General features: G+C 51.2%; 2 protein-coding genes across 2 annotated transcripts; both read right to left on the reverse strand.

The window, feature by feature from the left end:
- Nucleotides 1-1,117: 1,117 nt before the first annotated feature.
- Nucleotides 1,118-18,558, reverse strand: NUTF2 (nuclear transport factor 2). The gene is made up of 5 exons (XM_068528862.1): nucleotides 18,472-18,558; nucleotides 5,138-5,265; nucleotides 3,510-3,581; nucleotides 3,327-3,425; nucleotides 1,118-1,640 (listed from the first exon to the last, which is right to left on the reverse strand). Exons 2-5 carry the CDS (start codon nucleotides 5,234-5,236, stop codon nucleotides 1,527-1,529), a joined length of 384 nt encoding a protein of 127 aa, XP_068384963.1. The 5' UTR covers nucleotides 5,237-5,265; nucleotides 18,472-18,558; the 3' UTR covers nucleotides 1,118-1,526.
- Nucleotides 18,559-20,979: 2,421 nt separating this feature from the next.
- THAP11 (THAP domain containing 11) lies at nucleotides 20,980-23,013 on the reverse strand. Its single transcript, XM_068529149.1, has one exon. It carries the CDS (start codon nucleotides 22,614-22,616, stop codon nucleotides 21,702-21,704), a length of 915 nt encoding a protein of 304 aa, XP_068385250.1. The 5' UTR covers nucleotides 22,617-23,013; the 3' UTR covers nucleotides 20,980-21,701.
- Between the last annotated feature and the right edge of the window lie 110 nt (nucleotides 23,014-23,123).

The following is a 23,123-nucleotide window of genomic DNA, read 5'->3' on the forward strand; positions in this document are numbered from 1 at the left end:
TCTCCTGAGTATGCTGTCCTTTCAAACAGCACATCATCCAGCCCAGTGCCCAGTGTAGCCAGGCAACCAGTGGGGGTCTGAGGAAGTCCTTGGCTTCCATCCATAGTGCAGGAGGGAAGGGGGCTGTGCAGGTCGGGCAAAGCTGTGGTGCCCTCACCAATCCTAAAACCCCTAACAGGGCATCAGCCCAAGTCCTGGGTTTGGTTCTAGCCTGTGGTTGCTACCTTGCCACCAGTTTTACACCATCAAGGTCTCAGGGCTCAAGGGCTAGATTTGTACTAGGCAAGGCTTGTCCCCAAAACTGAGGAGCAGAAACTGCCCCAACAGCTGAGACTTCCCAGGATTTGAAGATAGTGTGAAGGTGTGTGTGTGTGGTCAGGGAGGGAATTGGAGGAGGCCTAGAGATGCCTTGCAGAGGTCTCAGGGGTGAGAAATCCTAGAACCTAAATCCCTCAAACTCAGAATGCTTTCTTTCATAGTTCTAAATCTATACTCCAACCCAACCAGGCCTGGCTCCATGGGCATTGGAGGCTGGCTGTTCGAGGTACTCCCCTTTGGGTAATGATATCCACAGCAGATGGTACAGCATCAGAGCTGCCCTCTGCTTGGCTTGGGATTTACGGGGCACACTGGATGTGATCCTGACCCTTCTGTGGACAGAACAGGCCCTTCTCCCTCAAACCTCTGCTCATACTTGGTCTTGCTGAGCCCTCAGTTCAGAGGGCCTGAAGCTAATGGGCCATTTTTGCCAAGGCTTTTCCATCTTCAGTGGGGTTCTGGGTCATCTCACATGTCATTAGAGTCTTGATCCTACCCAGTGTAGAGGTCACAGGAGGTGTCAGAACTGACTGCAGAGGCTTCAGCGCAAGGGAAGCTTCAGGTCAGACCTGAGCTCTGCCTGTCTGCAGCTCACTTTCCCAAGACCAGGTGGGCCATGGAGGGAACACTATGCCCTACAGGCCTTCTGAGAGAAGCCAGCTGAGAGTGCTGCTTCAGCGTTTTCTCCTTGCAACAGGTATCGCTGAAGTGGGGTAGAGGTGGGAGGGTGAGACATAAGAGAGCCAATGAGGCAGGGTAGTTACTGATGCCCAGCCAACTATTAAACTAATTAAAACAATTTAAACTGTTAAGAAAATTTTTGTGGTTTTATTGTATCATGAGGCATTGAAACATCTGAACAAATCAATATCTTGGTGGTGAGGCAGCTGCTTTCTCCTTCACTTCTTTGGGTTACTAGAGCAACTTGTCAGTAGATTAAAAAAAAAAAAAAAAAAAAAAGACAACCTTCCGCATTACTTAAGTCTTTCCAAGGCATGCGCTGGTACAACACAAACTTCTCCCGTCAGATGCAACTAGTCTAGCGTCCAAACATCATGCACAATACCTCGGCAGCAGTAGCGCACTGCGCCCACTCCCACCGCGGCCCTGCTCATTTGTGTATGATATTTGGAGCATCTGGAGGAGCATGAATAATATCGGGAAGAGGAGGGAGGAGGAAACAGCATGAGTGCCTGGCTGGGAGGAGGTCAGCCGAAGTTGTGCAGGGCAAGCCTGAACATGTCATTGGTGCAAACCCAAGCATCATTGATGTTCTTTAATAGGAACATCTGGTGGAACCCCATGATGGGGTCTTCATCGGCCTGTGAGAAGAGAGAAAATGGTTCAGTAAGGTGGCCAAGGAACAGGAAGGGTGTTCAGCAGGAGGTGAACGCTGACTTTGGGATCAGGCCCTACAATTTGGATGCAAATCCTAGGAGAGCTAAGGGGGTACTTGTGACTGTGAATTGACACAATGTATGAAACACTGAACTGGGCACAAAGGGGCCTTGAGATGGCAGCTCACACTGCTATGTACACAAACTGCAGAACAACTCACCAGTTAGCTACAGAAACAGAGCAGAGAACGTACGTGCCTCTGAACCCATGTTTCTGGGCACAAGTGACCAATTTGAAAGAGTTCTGCAGCGCTTACCATGTAACTCACAGTAATCTGAAAACTAAACAATCTTAGTGTCTGATTATGCCAGTTAGTCCAACCAGGAGAAGCTACTACTAATACTGACTATGGCCAAGTACATGAGAAAAGGCTCAAAACCAAGCTCACACTAATTACAGCTCTACAGGGGAAAAAAACCAATGCATCGCTGTCAGGTAATCTGTTTCTTGTCATGTAACATATTTGCAACGAAAAAAGAAAGGCGAGAGACTTCCACCCAAACTGCAGAATACCCAGATGAGGCCTAGTTGAGGTAGGAGCCCAGCCAACCAACGGTGTTTCTAACATCACTGTTTTTTCCAGGAATTATCATCAGCAAGGAGGCAAATCAGTCTTTTGGGGGTTGGACAAAAACACTAGAAAGAACCTGAAGCCAGGTGGGAAGAGGCACTGCTAACTGATTCCAGCCTGGGAAAGTGGGCACTAAGACCCCAGGAGAGACCTCCTCACTCCCAAGGCCTATTTGAGCACACTCTCTGGGCACGGTATCTTGCACAGGCAGGAGAAACTAATAGGAAAGAACAGTGCCAGAAGGCAGGTCCGTCCGGGTCCACTGGAGACGCCTAGGCACCCCCACCTTCTTCCACCCTCGTATTGGACTCAAGAAGCCCTGCCTAGCCTAGGGAGAAGGCATGTGGGCCTTTTATTCTGGGCCCCATGATGCCACAGGCCCAGGGGGTTGGAATCTGGTTAAGGGGCAGCTCATTTGTCCTGCTTTGGGAAGGAGGAGAGGCTTTTTTTGGAAATCAAGAATCTGGCTTCAGCCTGTTAGAGCATAACAAGTAGGAGTTCCTGGGGGGTACGGGACCACAGGAAGGCTTTGAAGGTAACAGGTCTTGAGAAGTGGAAGGAGAAATGCAAAGAGAAGCAAGAGTTTCAGGAATCTGCTTTGCTCAGCAGGTGGAAGAATCAGCAGCCAGCTTGGGGAGTGGCAGCATGGACTCCAGTTCAGGATCAGCTGCCTGCAGAAGGCCCACCCACACCTTGGGGCAGTGCAAAGGCCCAGTGGCTTGGATCACAGCCCCATCCTGCTCCTATACCTCTTGTCTCTTTTCCAAAAATGCTCTATACCAGTGCTCTCCAATAGGACTTGTTGCAATAACAGAAATGTTCTGTGTTTGCGCTGTCCAATAGGCAGCCACAAGCACTTGAAGTATGACTAATGCAACTGAGGAATTACATTTTAATTTTATTTCATTTTACTTAATGTAATTTAAAAATCACCACATGTGGCTGATGGCTATTGTACTGAGCTACACAGCTCTAGGCATCACTTTGGGTGTCCCTTGAGAAGCAGGACAGCAGCACTGCAAGGCAGCAGCACTATTACCTTAAGCTGGCCCACAACCATGCTGATGATGCAGCTATCTGGCGTGGGCTGATGGTCCTGCGCCGTGATGCTATGCTGGATTTTCTGGAACGGAAGGCTCTGCAAAGGAAAGAGTGGGTGGTGGGCTGTGGCCAGTGGGGTGGGGAAGGAGCTGCCTGCAGCCCAGCCCTGACCCTTACTTACAGACAATTTCTCCACAATGGCAGCTTTCCCCTGGAATTGCTGTCCTTCCCACGTAAGGCATGACGCATCAATCTGAAAACCAGGAAACCTGGGGTCAGGGCTTCAGAGCACAAGGAGTATCTCTGAGGCCCTGAAAGGACCCTGAAAAGGGTCTTGCTTGGGGAAATTAGTCCATGTCTTAGTTTCCCTGCCTGTAAAGAAGGAAAATGAGGTAACTTCCAAACTTTACAGGATGAACAACTTCTTTAATTACACCCCAGCACTGCAGAACCCAAGCTCTGAAAGACTATGTAACAAAATACAAACTTATTAATAAGTAAGTTCACTTCCCACCTTTTATTCAAGAAGTTGTATGGCCTTTGATATGCATGAGCTCCAGGCTGGCTATATGTGGCCAGGGCTCAGTCAAAAGCCATCCTGCTGCATGGTCAGTCAGCACCAGTCCCAGAAAAGCCATCAGTGAGTTCCACAGAGGCCCTTCCCATGGGGTCAGGGAGGAATGGAGGTTGACAAGGCCTTGCCTGGGACCCTCCCTACCATCAACATGTAACCCACTACCTTCACTTCCTCTCCACCCCATCTCTCCTGCCACAGCCTTCAGGGGCAGAACTCACAAGTTCCTCTGCTACTTACCAGCTCTGACATTAAGCAAGCTACTTTTTTTTTTCTCCCCTTGAGTCTCAGTTTCCTGATCTTTAAAGGGAACATGTGCTGAGGTTTATATAAAATGACATACATAAAGTACTCTTTTAGGACCTTGCTAACTCTTCTCTGGGTCAGGCCTGCTTTAATTGATTTTAAAAGCAATAAGGTACAAGTGCCAAGGATCCCAGAGTCATACCAGTTTGAGTTTTTAAAATTCTCTACCTATGATAATGACAATCAAATACCTGTGCTGGATTTGTTCTTCCACTGGTAAGATCCTTTTCTTTTCTTCAAAATTTCTGAACTGGCCCTGACTTTTTGGAGGGAGACACAAAGGAGTTTGCCCACAGCCCAGTCAGGCTGCAAGGCTATGCTGGATGACTCCTACCTCTCCTATCCTGGGCAGACCTGCTAGGCGTGGCCTGATCAATCACATTTCTGTCTTGGGCAGGGTCAAATACAAGTAACTCTTGGTATATGAACATCACTAAAATAGCAGCAAATCATATCTGCATAGAAGGGTTTCTCAAGACACACCAACCTCCCTGGACTAACCCCATTTGTTTCCCATGAGCATTCAGAGGCTTTTGGCCCCCCAAAGGAAGGTGGACCTGGGGCCTCCAGGAGAGATCAGCGGGGCACTGATGATGCTTACAGCTGCTGCCTCCAGAGGGCACCATGAGCCCTAGCCTCTGTCTGCTGCTGCCCAATCTAGAACAGAAGCACTCCCAGGACCATGGAATGGCAAGCCCAGAACCTGCTGCCTAGGGTATCAGAATCCAGTCTTATAGGTGACAGAAAGGAATGTGTGGACCAGGGAGTTGGGCTAGGCCTTAAGCCCCCTGTGCCATGGAGAGTAGCTCAGATAAAAGGGCACAGCCAAATTCAGTGAGGGCTGCCAGAACTTGTGAACTGGAGGCACTGGCCCAACACCTGAATTGATCCCCTGAGGTCCCATTCTGGTCCTAGAGCTGAAGACTTACATAAATTGCGCCTAGTTGGGTTCTGTCGTTATCAAATAACTGGTAGTAATGTTGAATGAAGCTGGATCCAATCTGCTCCCAAATTGGCTTGTCTCCCATTCTGGAGCGTCACCCAGCCTCGTTGAGATCTGCAAGTCCAGTGAGACAGGGAGGGTAGTGTTGGTACCTTGGTACCGTGGAAGCAGGAGGTAGCCAGCCAGTCTCCTCACTGACCCCCACCCCTCCCAGACCTCCTTGAGTAGGGAGTCTTTTGCTGAGGTCTGCCCAGGAAACACAGAGAGGGCCCAGGGAACTGACAGGCGATCCCTCAATACAGACCAGTGCAGGGAGCCCAGAGGTGGACCAGACCCAGACCCTCCTTTGAGGGGCTCTCGTGGATGAAACAGCAGGACGGGTGCTGAGGGTGGAGCCAGGACAAAGGAAGGTCAGAGCAAGTCCAATGAGGGATGGGCTTTTAAGGAGGAGCTAATCACTCTCCCCATATCTTTTCATTTAATCCTCTCAATAACCTGCAAGGCGAGAGTTATTGCTATTCTTCCCACTTTGCAGGTCGGGAACTACTGATGTCTGTATGTGGAGTGTCTTCTATTGCAGCCTTCAGGCCCACTCCTTGTCCTGCTGAGACTCAGCACTCAGTCCCTCAACACTGCCCCCCGGGCTTACTGGCAGGTGGAAGAAGACCCAGTGAGAGTGGGGGGAAATGGCTCCTCAAGGCCCCATTTGCAACAAAGACAGCGAGTGACTCCCCCCGCACACACTTTGTCTTAAGGGGGCAGTTTACTTCTTTGAGGCCAGGTGACATGATTTCGTCACTGATGTGGGTTACATCTACCCACTTCAGAGCTGGAACCATGGGTTCAGAGGATCACAGGTAATAACAGAAATGTTGGGAGGGGAAATGAAGGCTGTGAGGGGAAAATGTGTCATGTCTTCACATCCCCATCCCAGCAGTGGCTCCATCAGAAGGGCTGCCCCTCTCCAGTCTCGGAGGGGGAGGGGGGGGAGCGCCCCCCCCCCCGCCGCTACAGATATCAGGGACCCCAAGCTGCTAGATGGAAAACCCAAGCCCCAGATGAAAGAGTCGCTCACGCTTTGGCAGGCCCGGGTAGGGTGGCGCGCATCTCCCTGCTGGATCCATGACAGCAGACCTGTGTGTTGCTCTGTAGTCATCTCTGACTGTAGAGGAGCCCACCCCCTCTCTCCTGATAACAGGAACTCTGAACCAAAGCAGTAAGGAGGTGGGTTTGGCCCTGGCAGACAACCATTGGCAGTAGTGGGATCTCACGCAAGTCACTGCACTTCTTAGGGCCTCAGCCCCCTTCTCTTATATAAGAGGGTGGAACCCTGATGTTGCCAGTGGTTGTGGTCTCACTAAGGGAACCTAGTAAAGCCCTCAACTCAACATGGTAAGTGCTAGTTTGCTCCAGTCCCTATGACCTCACCCAAGGCCAGAGGAGCCAGAGGGAAGGACAGTGTTAGTGGGCAGTGGCTTATCCCCAATCCAGCCAATCTCCCTGCCTGTGACCAACACTCCAGCCAATGAGGGGCCAGGAAGCTGAGCCAGCTTTATTTTAGGTCCCCTAGGAGGTGGTGGCACTAAAAATAGCAGCTCAGTGCTGGGATGACTAAGAAATGTCCAGGAAAGTCTAAAACAAGCAGAGGAGAAAGCTTGGACCCGGCCAGGCCTGCTTGGGACAAGGTGTGTCCCAGTTCACACTCTGCCAAGAAATACATCAACAAATGGGAAAAACATAGGATCAACAGCTGGTCCCAGCTGCTCTGTCTTGGTCACATTTCCAAGGGGTCAGACTGTGACTGTACCACATGCAGACTTGGGTTACTGGAGGCAGGACACAGCCCCACATCTCGCATCTCTGCCCCTTCCACCCTAGTATTCACTATGCTTGGCTCACTCATCGTGGCCCAACTCTACCACATCATGCTCTCAAGATGCCTTGCTGAGCATCTTGAACTCTGGGGCAGGGGGAAAGCTGGAGGAATGGATGAGGGCCATCTCCCCCTCTGTCCTCAGCAGCCCTCAGGGAAGGTCTTGGAGAAAGGAGTATGCCAGTCAGAAGAAACAACATTAGCAAATGTCTGGAGCCACAGAAAGAGATTAGGGCAGGAAACCGAGAAGCTGGAGATGGAGGATGAGGGGAAATAAGGCCAGAAGCTGATCCAAAGAAAAAAAAAGTGGCGCCATGTGGTGGGACAGTGAGGTGAAGGAAGTGGGGGGGTGTTTTTTCCTTTTTCAACATTGTTTTTAACAGTGTGATAACATGCTAATACAAAAACTACTTGGCAGAAATAGTGGTGGAGTAAAGAGGTGGAGGGATAAAAGGACAAGAAGACCCCTTTGGCCTGGTGGAGTGGGGCAGGGCAGAGGGAGCTCTCCTGAGGAACAAGACTGCTCAGGGGCTCCCAGAAAGTGGGAGGAGGAACCTTCAAAAGTATGTGGACTGAAGACTTTGCTTTAAAGATGTCAAATGGGGCCGCAGAGGACAACACCAACCTCATTCGAGGCCTGCTTGACCCTGATGTGTTTATCTCTATGTCGTGATCACATCGCCATGTGGTCAGATTCCACTGTCAGCCCACTTTACAGGTGGGAAAACCAAGGTTCAGCTGGTTGCCCCAAGCTCACCCAGTACATCAGTGCTGATACTGGGTTCTCTGGTCAAGGCCACTGCTTGCTTTCTGCTAACTTTGCATCCCTGAGCTCTAAATCACAAGGCTGTCCATGTCCCTCCCCTACAAAACCCTCACCCTTGGGTTAAAGGTCAAACCCCCAAAGCCCCACAGGTGGCTATCCACACTCATCCCTGACTCCTCAGCCATTCTCTCCTACCTCCATCCAGCTCCACACATAAACACACCAGAACTCTCTGAGTGCTTGCTCCCTGTGTCTTTTGCACAGGTGAGTCCTCCTGCCGGGATGCCCGCCCTCCCCTCAGGTCACTGTTCAGATGCCACGCATTTGGATCCTCCTTTCCAGACTCAACTGTTGACCCCAACCCCACGTGCAAAGCCATATCAACACACCCAGGGCCCATTCCTCTGCCTAAACACTGTGGCTCTGGGCTGTGAGGGTTCCAGCGTGGTTCCTGCCACACCCGACCCCACCCCCTCAACCTCCCGGCACAGAGTCCAGCAAACTACAGGATTTATAGTTTCTGACTCCAAATCTTCCACAAAGCTTTCCACTCATAGCCAGGAGGCAGCATTCCTGAGTCCAGAAAAAGCAACAGGGTGCAGAGCCCACCTCCCATCCCCATGCAACATAGGGGAGAGGTGGGCCAGGCTGGGAGGATGTTCCCCAGGATGGCCAGCCAGCCCTGACCTTGTTTCTAATATATTTATTGTGGAAAGAACAGCCTGGAAAGAAACAAAATGCCAAGGCTGAGGGGCAGCCTCACATCAGATTGGAGACTGACCTTCATGACAGCTTCTCCTACAGCTCTTCCAAGAGGGCTGCTGACCACACCGTCTCCTGCTTCACTTAGGCTGACTAAGGCCAGGCTCCTCGAGGAGCAGAAATGACCTCGGTGACCTCTCACCCACTGAGCATCAGCCTTCACTGACCCTTAGGTCTCTGTGGGTGCAAAGACCCTCTAAAAATGTCTCATAAACCATGGCCCTTTCCCAATAACTTTGCGCAGAGGCAGAGATGCCCCAGCCTTGTGAATGATTTCAAGTCATTCATACTCCCTGAGGTTGTCACAGACCCCAGGTTAAAACCTCTGGCCCAGGAGATTCCATTGGGTAACAGAAAAAACTTCATTTTTATCCTCTAATTCTGGGTCAGCGTTTCCAGTATTTTGAAACTTGAAACAGCAATGTCTGGCTGATAATGTCTCATTTTCACTAATGTGTATTACGTGTAGAAATGCGCTAAGGGCTTTACATGCATTTGTTCTAACACCCTGTGAGTCAACTCCCATGTTAGAGATGAGCAAAATGAGGCCCAGCAAGGTCAGCTAATTTGCTCAAGGTCACAAGCCTAATAAATGGTGGAACTGGATGGAACCATGCTTAGTGGACTCCAGAGCCAGGACTCCCAGTGATAACTAGTCTGGAGATAAAAATGAACAACATGGGGGCTTCCCTGGTGGTGCAGTGGTTAAGAATCCGCCTGCCAACGCAGGGGACACGGGTTCGAGCCCTGGTCCGGGAAGATCCCACATGCCGCGGAGCAACTAAGCCCGTGCGCCACAACTACTGAGCCTGCACTCTAGAGCCTGTGAGCCACAACTACTGAGCCTGTGTGCCACAACTACTGAAGCCCGCACGCTTAGAGCCTGTGCTCTGCAACAAAAGAAGCCACCACAATGAAGCCTGTGCACCACAACGAAGAGTAGCCCCCGCTCACCGCAACTAGAGAAAGCCCGCGCACAGCAATGAAGACCCAACACAGCTAAAAATAAATAAAAATAAAATAAATTAATTAAAAAAAAAAAATTGAACATGTAGGGTTGAAGCCCTGATCTCTGACCGTGGCTTTCTAGGACAGGGGCAAGACGGGTCTGAACGAGGGCTTCTGCCTCCAAACAAAGGCACCAGGCAGACTGCCACACTAAACAATGGGTGTTTTCACGGGGGATGATCTCACAGTTTTCCCAAATCTTCAAAGTCACAACCCCATTCTACCATCTCAGCAAAGCAGAAATAGATGCTGGCCTAGCTGGACCTGGGTCAGGGCTGGGGGCAGAAGAGTGATGAGGAAGAGGACATTACTGACTCCAGACTAATAAAACAGAAGGATGCTCACATCTGAGGGCCCATCACCGAGGTCCGCAGAGAATGCCAGATGTGCTGAGCTTATAGTGGGATCCTTGAAACTGGCACCAACCATCTCTATTACCCTCACACTTACTGTCTGCTAGGCCTCCAAGAGCCCTGAGGCAGAGGCTGAGAAGGACTCCGACAGGTGGGACTGACAGACAACCTTGGCTTAAACCCAGAGCACAGGCGTGCACTGTGGGGAGTGAGAGGGAAGGCTGCAGGGTGCCTGTCCTTCAGGAACAAACTGCACCTCTTTCCATGATCTGAGGGGTGCTGTATATCCTGTCCTATGGCCCTCCAATGACTTCCCTTCCCATTCCCCACTGACAAAGTCTCAACCATTTATCCTGCCTTCAAGGCCCTGGGTGACCTGCCCTCCCAGCTATCCAACCTTGTCTCCTGCCACCCACTCCTTCCCGGACTCTGCAGCCACTCTGGGCATTTTCCTGTTTCTGGAACATGTTGAGCCTCTCTCAATGGAGGGGTTTGCAACTGTTGATCCTTCTACCTGGATCACCCTTCTTCGTACATCTTCATGTGTCTGCCTCCTTGTCACATATGTGTCAGGACAAATGTTACCTCCTCATAGACACCTTCAGACACTGTGACCACTCAGTCTAAAGCAGCCACCCAATTACTCACTTCACCACCCCGTTTAGTCTTCTTAGCACTTGTCACTGCATAAGATTGTCACATTTACATATTTGTTCATGGACCGTCTCCCTGACTGGGGCACCCCTGTTCCCATGGTGCCTGGCCCAGCCCCTCTGCTCTGGAGGAGTGAGTTCTGGGCAAACCCTGTTCAATTTAAGTGGCCAAGTGACCCACTTCCCCTCCTCCCACACCTTCTGTCCAAGTTGTCAGGAAACAATCCTTTGCCTTCCACCCAGCCATCTGTCTGAGGCGTGTGGGAAGTGGGGCTTGGCCCCAAACACCCTCCCTCCCCCCGCAAGGTTCTGATCACCTGACGGACAACTGGGGCTGAATAGCAGGTACACAACCACACCCTCAAAGGCCTGGCCTCTAACTTACTTCTCCTCTCCCTCATGGTACGACCCTCTGACCCTGTCTCTTCATCAGTAATTATGAGGATGTTAGGGGTAATCAACTGAGGGTATAAAGCAGGACTCAGCTGTAAGCAGTCATTGGCAGGTCCTAGGTGAATACTAGGTCAAGAGCTAGGAAGAAGGTGGGTATCTCAGTCTCCTGTAGGGACACCACACTAAAGAGCAGCCTTGACCAAGGACCGGCAACAGCCTCGACCACCACTCCCCTGCCTGAAGCTGGGAGGGAAATCAGCTAAGGTCTGCTGCCCAGATGGCTGGCCAGGACAGAACTCTTTCCTGGGGCAGACCCCTGATGTCTAGGTGCCCCCAGCACCCTAAGGGCCTTTTCCTTCTCTTCTATTTGAAGAGAGGGCTCCAGAGATTTCAGGCTGCCCTGGCTGGCCCAGAAGGTGAATCCCGAGACCTGCACTGTAGTCCCTCTGCTCCATGCTTATTCAGTCCTTGAGTGGCCACCCCTTCCCAGGTGGCTCAGGGATCTCTGGGGCCCCTGTCCTAGAGAGCTCCCATCCATGAACTTGCTGGTTCATGTACTGTAAGTCAAACTCCTGTAAGCCAAACAGTTACATGTGTTCTCTCATTTGAGTCTCACAGCCCTGTAAAGCTGGTGTGATTAGTGTAACTTTGTAGATGAAGAAACCAAGACTCTGAGAGATTAGGAAAGAATTCAAGACCACAGAAGGCCGCTGGCATAATCAGCATTAAAATGTCCACAAAACTGGCCTGGACTGGAACAGCTGAGAGCCCATGTCAAGCAGCAGAAAGCATAGATGGCAAAATGAGGCTGTGAGGAATGGAGCCCAAGCCTTTTCTTCCCCTTTGAAATCAGCAAGCTCCATGCCCATCAGAACAGAAAGCCTCTAAGTGCATGCTCAGCCTGTCAAAGCAGGTTTACAACCTACAAATGAGAACTTGCCTTGACCCGGGCCTGACCATCTCTGCAAGTGAAACAATGTCTCTTTACAGACATCCTTCCAGGGGGTCACAGTTTCTGCCCTGGTGAGATCTAGTGGCTCTAATGCAGTACCTGAGGCTTTAAGAAACAAACATTCTATAATTCCCCCAGTTTACTGAGGCAAACTACCCTCAGTTCCCAGGTACCTTGGACACACCCCTCTCATGAGGGGAGGTTCTCCTTCTCCAGGGTAGCCCCCTCTCCAGCCTGGGTGCTTAAGGAGTTGGCACATAGCAGGTACCAGCAACAAATAAAGAGAAAGGCCCAGGGTAGTGAGAAGGGCCAACCCCAGCTCTCTTGTGTTCCTCTTCCCTGGCCACTAAGACACTTCCCTAGTCGTAGCCAGACCTGAGCAAATGATTCCTCCCAGGAAGACACATTCCAGCTGATAGGGTGAGAAGGAGAAGGTGCCACACAGACCTGGTGGTAAGGGTGCTGACCAGAATGATCAGTCACTCCAGACTGACTCCAGGCCTGGAAGTCACTGCCGGGATAACCCACACGCTGTGGCCTCCCTCAGGGAGAGAGTCTTCAAGAATTCCTGCCACATATGGTCAAAGCAAGAAAATCACAGAATCTCAAAGTTGGGGAAGGGGTAGTCAACTCAAATCCAACTCCACACACACAAACATCCTCAAATGGCCCATCAGAAAAAAATAACTTTAGAAAGAGGCCCATCAGCGTATATGACAAACCCACAGCAAACATCATTCTCAATGGTGAAAAACTGAAAGCATTTCCTCTAAGATCAGGAACAAGACAAGGATGTCCACTCTAGCCACTATTATTCAACATAGTTTTGGAAGTCCTAGCCACAGCAGTCAGAGAAGAAAAAGAAATAAAAGGAATACAAATTGGAAAAGAAGAAGTAAAACTGTCACTGTTTGCAGATGACATGATACTATACATAGAGAATCCTAAAGATGCCACCAGAAAACTACTAGAGCTCATCAATGAATCTGGTAAAGTTGCGGGACACAAAATTAATGCACAGAAATCTCTTGCACTCCTATACAATAATGATGAAAAATCTGAAAGAGAAATTAAGGAAACACTCCCATTTACCATTGCAACAAAAAGAATAAAATACCTAGGAATAAACCTACCTAAGGAGACAAAAGACCTGTATAAAGGAAACTATAAAACACTTATGAAAGAAAATAAAGACGATACAAACAGATGTTGAGATATACCATGTTCTTGGATTGGAAGAATCAATGTTGTGAAAATGACTATACTACCCAAAGCAATCTACAGATTCAATGCAAAACCTATCAAATTACCAGTGGCATTTTTTACAGAACTAGAACAAAAAAATCTTAAAATTTGTATGGAGACACAAAAGACCCCAAATAGCCAAAGCAGCCTTGAGGGAAAAAAACGGAGCTGGAGGAATCAGACTCCCTGACTTCAGACTATACTACAAAGCTACAGTAAAGAAGACAATATGGTACTGGCACAAAAACAAAAATATAGATCAATGGAACAGGATAGAAAGCCCAGAGATAAACCCACGCACCTATGGTCAACTAATCTATGACAAAGGAGGCAAGGATATACAATGGAGAAAAGACAGTCTCTTCAATAAGTGGTGCTGGGGAAACTGGACAGCTACATGTAAAAGAATGAAATTAGAACACTCCCTAACACCATATACAAAAATAAACTCAAAATGGATTAGGACCTAAATGTAAGACTGGACACTATAAAACTCTTAGAAGAAAACATAGGAAGAACACTCTTTGACATAAATCACAGCAAGATCTTTTTTGATCCACCTCCTACAGTAATGGAAATAAAAGCAAAAATAAACAAATGGGACCTAATGAAACTTAAAAGCTTTTGCAAAGCAAAGGAAACTACAAACAAGACGAAAAGACAACCCTCAGAATGGGAGAAAATATTTGCAAACAAATCAACGGACAAAGGATTAACCTCCAAAATATATAAACAACTCATGCAGCTCAATATCAAAAAAATAAACAACTCAATCAAAAAATGGGCAGAAGACCTAAACAGACATTTCTCCAAAGAAGACATACAGATGGCCAAGAAGCACATGAAAAGCTGCTCAACATCACTAATTATTAGAGAAATGTAAATCAAAACTACAATGAGGTATCACCTCACACCAGTTAGAATGGGCATCATCAGAAAATCTACAAATGGGACTTCCCTGGTGGCGCAGTGGCTAAGAATCTGCCTGCCAATACAGGGGACACAGGTTCGACCTCTGGTCCGGGAAGATCCCACATGCCGCAGAACTAAGCCCGTGCGCCACAACTACTGAGCCTATGCTCTAGAGCCCACGAGCCACAACTACTGAAGCCCGCGTGCGTAGAGCTTGTGCTCCGCAATGAGAAGCCACTGCAGTGAAAAGCCCGCCTGCCACAACGAAGAGTAGCCCCCACTCGCTGCAACTAGAGAAAGCCTGAGCACAGCAATGAAGACCCAACGCAGCCAAAAATTAATAAATAAAATAAATTTTATTTTAAAAAAAAAAGAAAATCTACAAACAACAAATGCTGGAGAGGGTGTGGAGAAAAGGGAACCCTCTTGCACTGTTGGTGGGAATGTAAATTGATACAGCCACTGTGGAGAACAGTATGGAGGTTCCTTAAAAAACTAAAAGTAGAATTACCATATGACCCAGCAATCCTCCTACTGGGCATGTACCCAGAGAAAACCATAATTCAAAAAAACACATGCACCCCAATGTTCAGTGCAGCACTATTTACAATAGCCAGGTCATGGAAGCAACCTAAATGCCCATTGGCAGACGAATGGATAAAGAAGATGTAGTATATATATACAATGGAATATTACTCAGCCATAAAAAGGAACGAAATTGGGTCACTTGTAGAGACGTGGATGGACCTAGAGACTGTCATACAGAGTGAAGTAAGTCAGAAAGAGAAAAACAAATATCGTATATTAACGCATACATGTGGAACCTAGAAAAATGGTACAGATGAACCGGTTTGCAGGGCAGAAACAGAGACACAGATGTAGAGAACAAACGTATGGACACCAAGGGGGGAAAGTGGAGGGCGTGTGGTAGTGGTGGTGGTATGAATTGGGAGATTGGGATTGACATATATACACTAATATGTATAAAATAGATAACTAATAAGAACCTGCAGTATAAAAAAATAAATTAAAGAAAATTTAAAAAGGAGGCCCATCAGGAGGTTCAGCTCAACCCCAGCGCACAGAAATCCTGCCCAACTTTCAATGTCCATCCTGTGGAAAACTTTTTGGATCCACTCCCCTCTCTCCAGAAGGACTATTCCCTTTCACTTCTGGGGAGAGCGCCTCTGTCTGACTCTGGGAAGATGTCCTGATAGATATCACTCCAGGAGCACTGGGCACTTGAATAAGTGACCTGAGAGGGTCTCAGAAGAGACAGAAGCCACAAACCCAGGTTCCAGGCAGGGAATGAGGCCACAGACCACAGAATGCTGGTGAGATTCTCAGGCACCAGGAGAACACCCAGCAGAGACCCCTGAGGAATGGAGGAGCTACCAATCGAAGACAGCTGCTAGACTCGACAGCCACAGCAATTTGGAGTGGTGACAGCCAAGTTTCTCAAGGGACCCCAGACTTTCCTGGCCCCAACATCCTGGAGTATACCTTGTTCTGTGGTTTCTCCAGGCACTGGAGAGGAGAGTGGGCTCACTAACAGACTTTCCTCTCTGGTGCTCTAATCATTCAGAAGCCCCCTCTTTTGCAAAGGGCCAAGAGCCCCTTGTGGGTCCCTTCAACTTAGCCCTCAGCACATAATAGTAACATTACCTCTGTCTCCTCCACTACTGGGACATCCTTTCCCCAGCACCAGGACTTGGTAGGATTCATTATTCTACCTCCAGCCTCGGCCCAGTGGGCTGACACATAGAAAGCACTGCAAGAATGGTTGCTGAATAAAATGGATCATTGGTGTAAAAGAAGAAAAAAAAATAATTTCAAGCAAGATACTAATGCCTCAGTAAGGGTATTCCAGAATTTTTTGATATAAGGTGCCTTCCAGTTCTAACATTTGAGAATTCTTTCACTTAAATCATTCTTCCCATCCCAACCCACCAACTGCAAAGACAGCAGAATAAAGTGAAACGTGGCTCAGAGAGGAGAGGTGGGCTCCATGTCACTAAGGGACCTAGTTGAGCTGGTTGAGAACCCAGCATCCTTACAGCCTGCCCCCTTGCTTACACAGCCATATCCTGACTGTCCCATGCCAGGCCCCACCTCCCAAGTCAGCCCTACATGAAGAGAGGGTGCAGACTGATTCTGGAGAACCTCAGGGTTCTTCTCGTATCTCTGAGCTCTGAGACACAGATAGCCTGCCAAATTCCAGAAAGGTCAAGGATTTATGGGGGTCAGGATGCCTAGCAATGCCTAGATGACCCCAGACACATAAGTTATAAGGAACTTAACGACTGGAATGAGAGGGAGGGACCTGAATTCCTCCTGTTCCCAAGTAACCTTTGTTCCTTTTTCCCAAGGAACAGCAGCATTTTGACCTTGAAGAAAACGCTTCTTTTCAAGTCACCTAGGGCTTTGCAATGTGTGAACTAATCCACAGCCATAAAGCCTAATTCACCTGACACCAGTGTCCTAGAAAGAACCAACCCAGACAATCTCAAGGTCTTGGAACAACTACTTATAGCACTAAGAGATCCAATCACACTGATCCTATTTGTGTCCTGTGGGTGGTCCCTCCTTCTTGCCCACCTCCACTGGCAAACCAGGCCTCTCCTGAGTCTGCTGAATGAACCTGACTCCCATGTGCTCGTGGGCTAGGATGTGGACTAGGAGGGTTGAGTCCAGAGAGAACGCAGGCCCTGGTGACGAGATCTGGACAGAACCTTCCTTGCCTGTCCTCCTTAACCAGGGAGAATGCAATTCAACTGCAGGAAAACTTCCAAGGCTAGAGTTCAATGACCAGAAAAATATTACCTGGGGAAATACTCAAGGAAAAATTCCAAGGATGGTGGCTTCCTGCATCACAGGCCTAACTCAACTCTCCTAAAAGAACTGCATGCTGCTGAGGCCAGGTCTGCAGAGACTTAGCTGCTTCTTTATCCCTGCAAGAACTGTGGCTCAGAAGCTACACTGGGGTCAGAGGAATCAAGGTTTAACAAACTGTCTTTTCTCCATATCCCATGGTCTTCTCTGGACTTGTCCCTTAATTTTATCACCAATCAGGAGTGCCTTTACAAAGCCTGCTAGAAGACTACTCTATGGCTAGATACTTCTCTACTTCCAGAAATCAACAGAGTCCTTGGAGCCATCATTAAAAGCAATTTCCCAAGGCCCAACCAGCTTCCTGCCTGTTCATAGGTCACTCAGTTGTTGGAAAGTGAGCAGGCAGGTGAGGGAAGCCTGACTTTCTGCAGCCTCCAGCTCTAGTGCTGCCACCCAGGCTTCAGAAGGGCCTCACAGAGCATAAATCTGAGCCCCACAGCCCAGATGTGCCCCATGCCCAATGTCTTGCAGCCCAGCCTCTTGTTTGGCACTAGGCTCAAGGACCTCAAACCTGGATTCTATTTTCCCCTCCATTAAACCCCACCTTACCGTTACCATTCTTATCGAATCATTCTCCACTGTGGGAAAAGGGCAGATGACTCTGGGAGAGGCAGAAGTGAGGATTAGGCTGTGCTGAAGAGATCTAACGATGTGTTGGAGGCTCACACATTCAGCCTTACCTCCTTGGCTTCCTCCCTCCCCTCCCTCCACTAACGCGGCCGGCCAACCCACCCACGGCTGGGGCCTGATCACTGACAGAGAGAAGGGCGGGGACTGAGCCTACGAGTCCGGAGCCGCCTCATCTCATCAGGCCAGATCCTCCAAGACTGGCCGGGGGTGAAGTCCCACGTGGAACACCCTCCCACCCCAGATTCCCTGACCCTGGCCTCGATGCAGGAGAATCTGAGTTCCAGAGTGGGAGATAGGTTTCGTGCACTCTCAGCGGGCAGACAAGCAAGGGAGCGTTCACCTACATCCTAGCCGAGCTATGGCTGAGAACCGGGTGAGGGTAGGGCTGCGGCAGGCGGGCGCCCTTACCCAGTGCTGACTCCGGAGCGGGCCGGGTGGCACCTGCCCATCCCCGGATCCTTGGCAGGCGGGCGGCAGGACGTGTGGCTGGGGTCCGCCCGCTAGCCTGCCTGCAGAGTTCGCAGGACTCGGGCAGGCCGGGCTAGGCCAGACGGGGCGGGGCCCGGAGAACCCCATCCGGGTGGTCCAGAACAGAGAAAAAGGCCCGGCCCCGGCGCGGTCCAGTGTGCCCGCCACGGGCACGGTACGCCTGAAATGGGTTCCTGGCTGTCTCTCTCTGTGTTCCCCCCGGCCGCCGCCTCAGAGGACCGACGGGAGGCGGAGCCGCGCGCGACACATGGCCCCGGCCCCGCGCGGCTTCGGGCCGCCGGGGGGGGGGAGGGGAGGGGCGGCCCGGGGACTCGCAGCTGAGGCTCCAGGCGACCCGGAGCGCGGCTCCTGCGGCCCAGCCCCCGCCCCAGCGCGCTAGCCCCGACACTCACCCGAGGGGCTGGCACGATGGCGGCAGCGGCGGCGGCAACCCAGCGCGGTCTGCGACCGACTGTCCCTTCCCCCCTGCCTTCCCTTGCCACCCCGCTGCACTCTGGGAAACGCAGTTCCCCCCATTCTCCTTTTCGGCATAGGTGCGCCAGGAGAAAACTACAGTTCCCGACGTCCTATGCGCCGAGGCCCAGACACGGCCCGCAGCGCGGGAGGGGAGACTAAGTCAGGGAGGGAGGCCGCTGAGGCGAGCCCCTGAGAATTGTGGTCTAGCGGAAGCCTCTGGAACACCCGAGCTTGGCGCCAGGCGGGGGTCAGGGCTCAGTTATCGCTAAGTCCCAGCTGGTCCGGGCCAGCTCTGGTTGCGCGGCTGTTCTGTGTTGGCCCCGCCTCCGTGGGAGCTCGGCCTGGCCCCAAACTGGCCTAGCCGCCCCTCCCTGGGCCCCTGAGCTGTTTCCGCTCGCAAAGCCCCCTCCCCTTTGGTGCTCTGGCCGCCCCTGCAGCTCTTCCGAGTGTTGCTCTAAGGCCAGCCGGGGCGGAACGCACAGCTTCTGTTTGTCCCAATATTCTTGCGCCCTGCCCGGTGCTAGTCGGACCCAAAGTTCGTTTCAAGCAGGCGAGGCTTTTCTTGGGCTGGAGACAAGATTACTCTTTAGATTTCTGCAGTTAGGGTCTACAAGACATTCTCACAAGTTTGTTTTTTGTTTTTTTTCCAGCAGGCAGAGCAGCTAAGAGTTTCATTTTTATTAAAAGAGTAATAACTGGCACGCCCAAACCTTCCCCGTGATTTAAGTGATAAAATTGTCCATAATCTCCCTCCCGCCCATTGCCCTTTCCTTTCAACGCCCATTTTCATCGTTTCCCGGGCAACGCAAACATTTGAAATAAGGCCTGTCTCTAGTTCAGGCCTGCTGGGGAAATGCTCTGCAGCTAAGCCAGGGGGGTCACAGGTAAAGTTAATAGCGACAAGTCTTCTCCTGACCAGAGATCTCTCAGTTCTCTTGTTCTTCCAGAAGGGTCCTTCACAGATCCTCACCGTCAACCCCACCACTCCTCCCAGGAATGCCTCATACGACCAGGCCAGGCTTCTGTTTAATTAAATCCCAGATCTGTATTACTTTGCCTGACTAGATTCTCCTCTTATTACTCAGTCAGGGAGACTCTGCATTGCCCTGCTTGTGGTGTATCTAGGACCTCCCTTGCTCTGAGCTGTCCTCCTCCCCTCCAGAAGCTAAAACACCAGATAGGTTGTGTGCTGACAACATCCAGACACCGGGGAGACCTAGGCAGTCTGGCCCTCACCCTGTCCTGGGAGTGCTGCTGAGAGGTTCAAGTGAGCCAAAGCTGAAACAGTCTAAGTCCCTTCAACACACAGGAGCTAAAGGACACACTACAGAGCATGGCTTGGGCCTGGAAAAATCCTCACTCCTAATGAAGAAGAGTGGGGCAGTTGAGCAACTGATCCAATACCTACCCATAAAGGGCTTCAGTCCCACCTGGACTGGAAGGGCACTGCTGTGCTTCCACCACCTTATGACAAGCCAGAACTAGCCCTAGGAAGGGAGAGATACAGTCCCTTCCACATCTAGGTACCTGCACAACCTTTCTCCCACCCCTCCTCCCCACCACAGACTTGTTTCTCAAGTCAGTGCCAAGGGGCCAGAAGGAGAGCAGAAACTAGAGGGACATTAATTTTAGAGTCATTCCAGTTTGAAACCACAGGGAAAGCCCCCAGGTAAGGAGTCATACGTTTTATGGAGCCCAATAAGTGTCCATTTGTGCCCGAACACCCATGTTAAACATGGCTAGCTTTAAAGGCATTTGTAGCTAGCTTTGAGCTAAATTACTTGGAACTATAGATAAAATTGTCACCTTGCCACTACAATATCCAATCTAAAGAAAGATGTTAACAGCCAAGAAAATGAGTCAAGGGGTCACAAATCCCAACTCCTATGCTTGAAGTCCTCTATGGATCCACCTCCTTCACAATAAAAGTGTGCCAAAGTCAAAGGTATCTGTATAAGAGTCCATGGCTGGCTCCAGCTACGGTCTTCACTGATTTAAGTAACTGCATGCCCATGTGTGCCAGACACTATACTAGGCCTAAGGGCTATAATAGTGAGCAAAATTCAACTCCAGCTGAAAATTCTTAAGGAATTCAAAACCCTCAGAGAAGTGGACTGCCACAATTCAGTTTAGTTCTCAGTTGCTCCTTCTCCCAGTTGAAAGGACACAGGGAGCTAACCCATGGACAAACCAGGACCATTTGGTGCCATTTCCAAACTCTTCCAGGTGAGCTGGAACTCTGCAAAGACCTTATGAGGCCAGGGTCCTTGTGCTTAGGCCCTCTTTATGGAGAAACCTAGTCACTGAAGCACCTCTACTCTCAGGGTCAGCCTGGTCCTTGAGACCTAAGGCGCAGAAGGTGGAGGCCTATCAGGAAGTCCATCTCCCCATGTTTCAGGGACCCTTAGCTGAGTCCTTATAAAAATAAATTGGCGAAACCCAAATAAAAACCTTACTTTCTGTTTAATCTGTTTTGCCAAACAAACACAGTGAAAACTTTAGTCTAATTGTACAGAAAATAGAATTTGTAACCAGTAGCAAACATAACAGGATAGACCTAAGTCCCTGGCAAGCTGGATCTCCATCAACAGGTCACCTAGATCACCTTGTCGATGGCCTCCTGGGAGGGAGGTCCTAGGAGGCAGAGGCACAGATCTGCCAGTCCCCAACAGAATCAGAGGCTGCACCTGGGAAGGAAAAGCACAAAAAGTAGAACTGATGTTACTTGGATCTCTTATCACTACACACAGAAGAGTTGTCTCTGATTGCCGGCCAAACTCAAGGTTCAGTTGTTTTCCCAAAGCCATAGTCCTTGGGCATCTCGCCTGCATCCCTAGGGGATGTTTCAAGTTCAGTGGTTCTGAAGCCTCTGCTTAACCAGAAACTGCAACATAAACTTGGGGTTGGGGAGTGAAGGTGGGGAGGGGTAGACAAAGTCATAATTGCTGGTGTCACCAGTGCAGAGTCTGAGATCCCAGACTTCAGGACCTTGCTTCAGGAGGAAACAAGAGAGGGTGCTTGGTCACCAGCAAAAGAGTCCAGCTGCCCTAAGGCTCAGTACTGCCAACCAGTGCCCCAGGAGTATGAGGGAGTTCAACAGCGGCGGCCTCAGGTCCCTCTAAGCTGGCAGGAGTCTGGGAGTCCTGAAGGCCGAAAGGGGACTTGTTCACATTCCGTGCTTCTTGCGGATGACAGCCATGGCCAGCAGCCGATCCTTCTCGCGTAGTTCTTCACGGAGTTTGGCCTCGGTGAGACGCAGGTGACGGATGCTGCCCTTCATCTCCTTCATCTTCACCTCCATTAGCGCCAGGATGTCCCGCTGCTCGTTCAGCTTGCGCAAGAGCTCCTCCTCTGTGGTGCCTGACGACAACGAGTACGAGTGGTCGGAGCCAGTATCAGGGAAGCCCTCTTCCCCGACCACCACCAACTGGGGGCCCATGGGGCACTCGGCGGCCTCCAGCCCTGCTGTAGCAGCCTCAAGCTCCGACGCAGCGGCTGCGGCGGCTGCGCCCTCTGCGGCCGCGAACTCCACTTGCACCGTCAGGTCAATGGGCTTCACATCTTCTCCCGTGGGAGTGGTGGGCGCCGGAGGCACGGATCCCGGAGCCTGGCTGCTGTCCACAGCAGCCTGAAGGGTGAGGAGCACAGCCGCAGAAGCAGATACCAGGTTCGGCTGCAGCTGAGCGGTCTGGGCAGTGGAGGCGGACGGCGACGGCTGCTGCTGCTGCTGCTGCTGCTGTTGTTGCTGCTGCTGCTGTTGCTGCTGCTGCTGCCTGCGGCGGGCGGCTGCGGCCCCCGCGGGTCTGCGCGCTACTTTGCGCTCGTTGACGCCGCGCAGCGGGAAGATGGTGGGGACCCGCACCGTGTAGGTTTTGCGGCCGCCCTGGAAGTGAACGCTGCAGAGACGGTGGCCCGTGGTGGGCTGGAAGGTGGAGAAGCACCCACTGACGCCGGCACGGGACACATTCTTGAGCCAAAGGCGCCGCAGCTCAGCGTCCTTGGGAAACGTATAGAAGTGCAACGCCTTGTCCCGGTGCGAGTTGTTGTAGCAGCCTGGCACGCAGCACGTAAAGCCAGGCATGGCTGCGCCGCGCGGCCCGGCCCGGCCCACCGGCCTTCTGAGCCTTTCGACGGCCCGGTCTGTATGCCGCCGCCCGCCCCTCGACGGGCGGCACCGCGCGAGGCCTCGGGCGGCCTCCCACTACTGCCGCCCGGCGTGGCCGGACTGGCCCGGCGCCCTGTGCCCAGAATACGCCTCCCGTCGGCCCGCGCCGAGCCAGCCGCCCAGCCGCCCGCCTGCGCTCCAGAGTGGGCCCCAGGGACGCCGCGAAGGACCGCCTGGGAAAGAGGACTACGCCCTCCACAATGCACCGCGGCAGAAGCCGCTCACTTCCGGAGCGGGGGCGCGCTTGTTCCGGCCTCTTTGCAGGGCACCGCGACAGCCCACGTAGAGCGGACTCTTCCCCTACACGGCTCACCCTCGGCGGACTAGAGAGGCGTATTCGGTCGGAACGCTGTCGCTTGGACCGCCCTTCGCAAGGACCTGGAATCCTGATTGGGGGGGGGGGGGGGGTCGGGCGGCGCGCGC

Source organism: Eschrichtius robustus, chromosome 19 (genome assembly GCF_028021215.1).
Source record: "Eschrichtius robustus isolate mEscRob2 chromosome 19, mEscRob2.pri, whole genome shotgun sequence".
NCBI classification, from domain to species: domain Eukaryota; kingdom Metazoa; phylum Chordata; class Mammalia; order Artiodactyla; family Eschrichtiidae; genus Eschrichtius; species Eschrichtius robustus.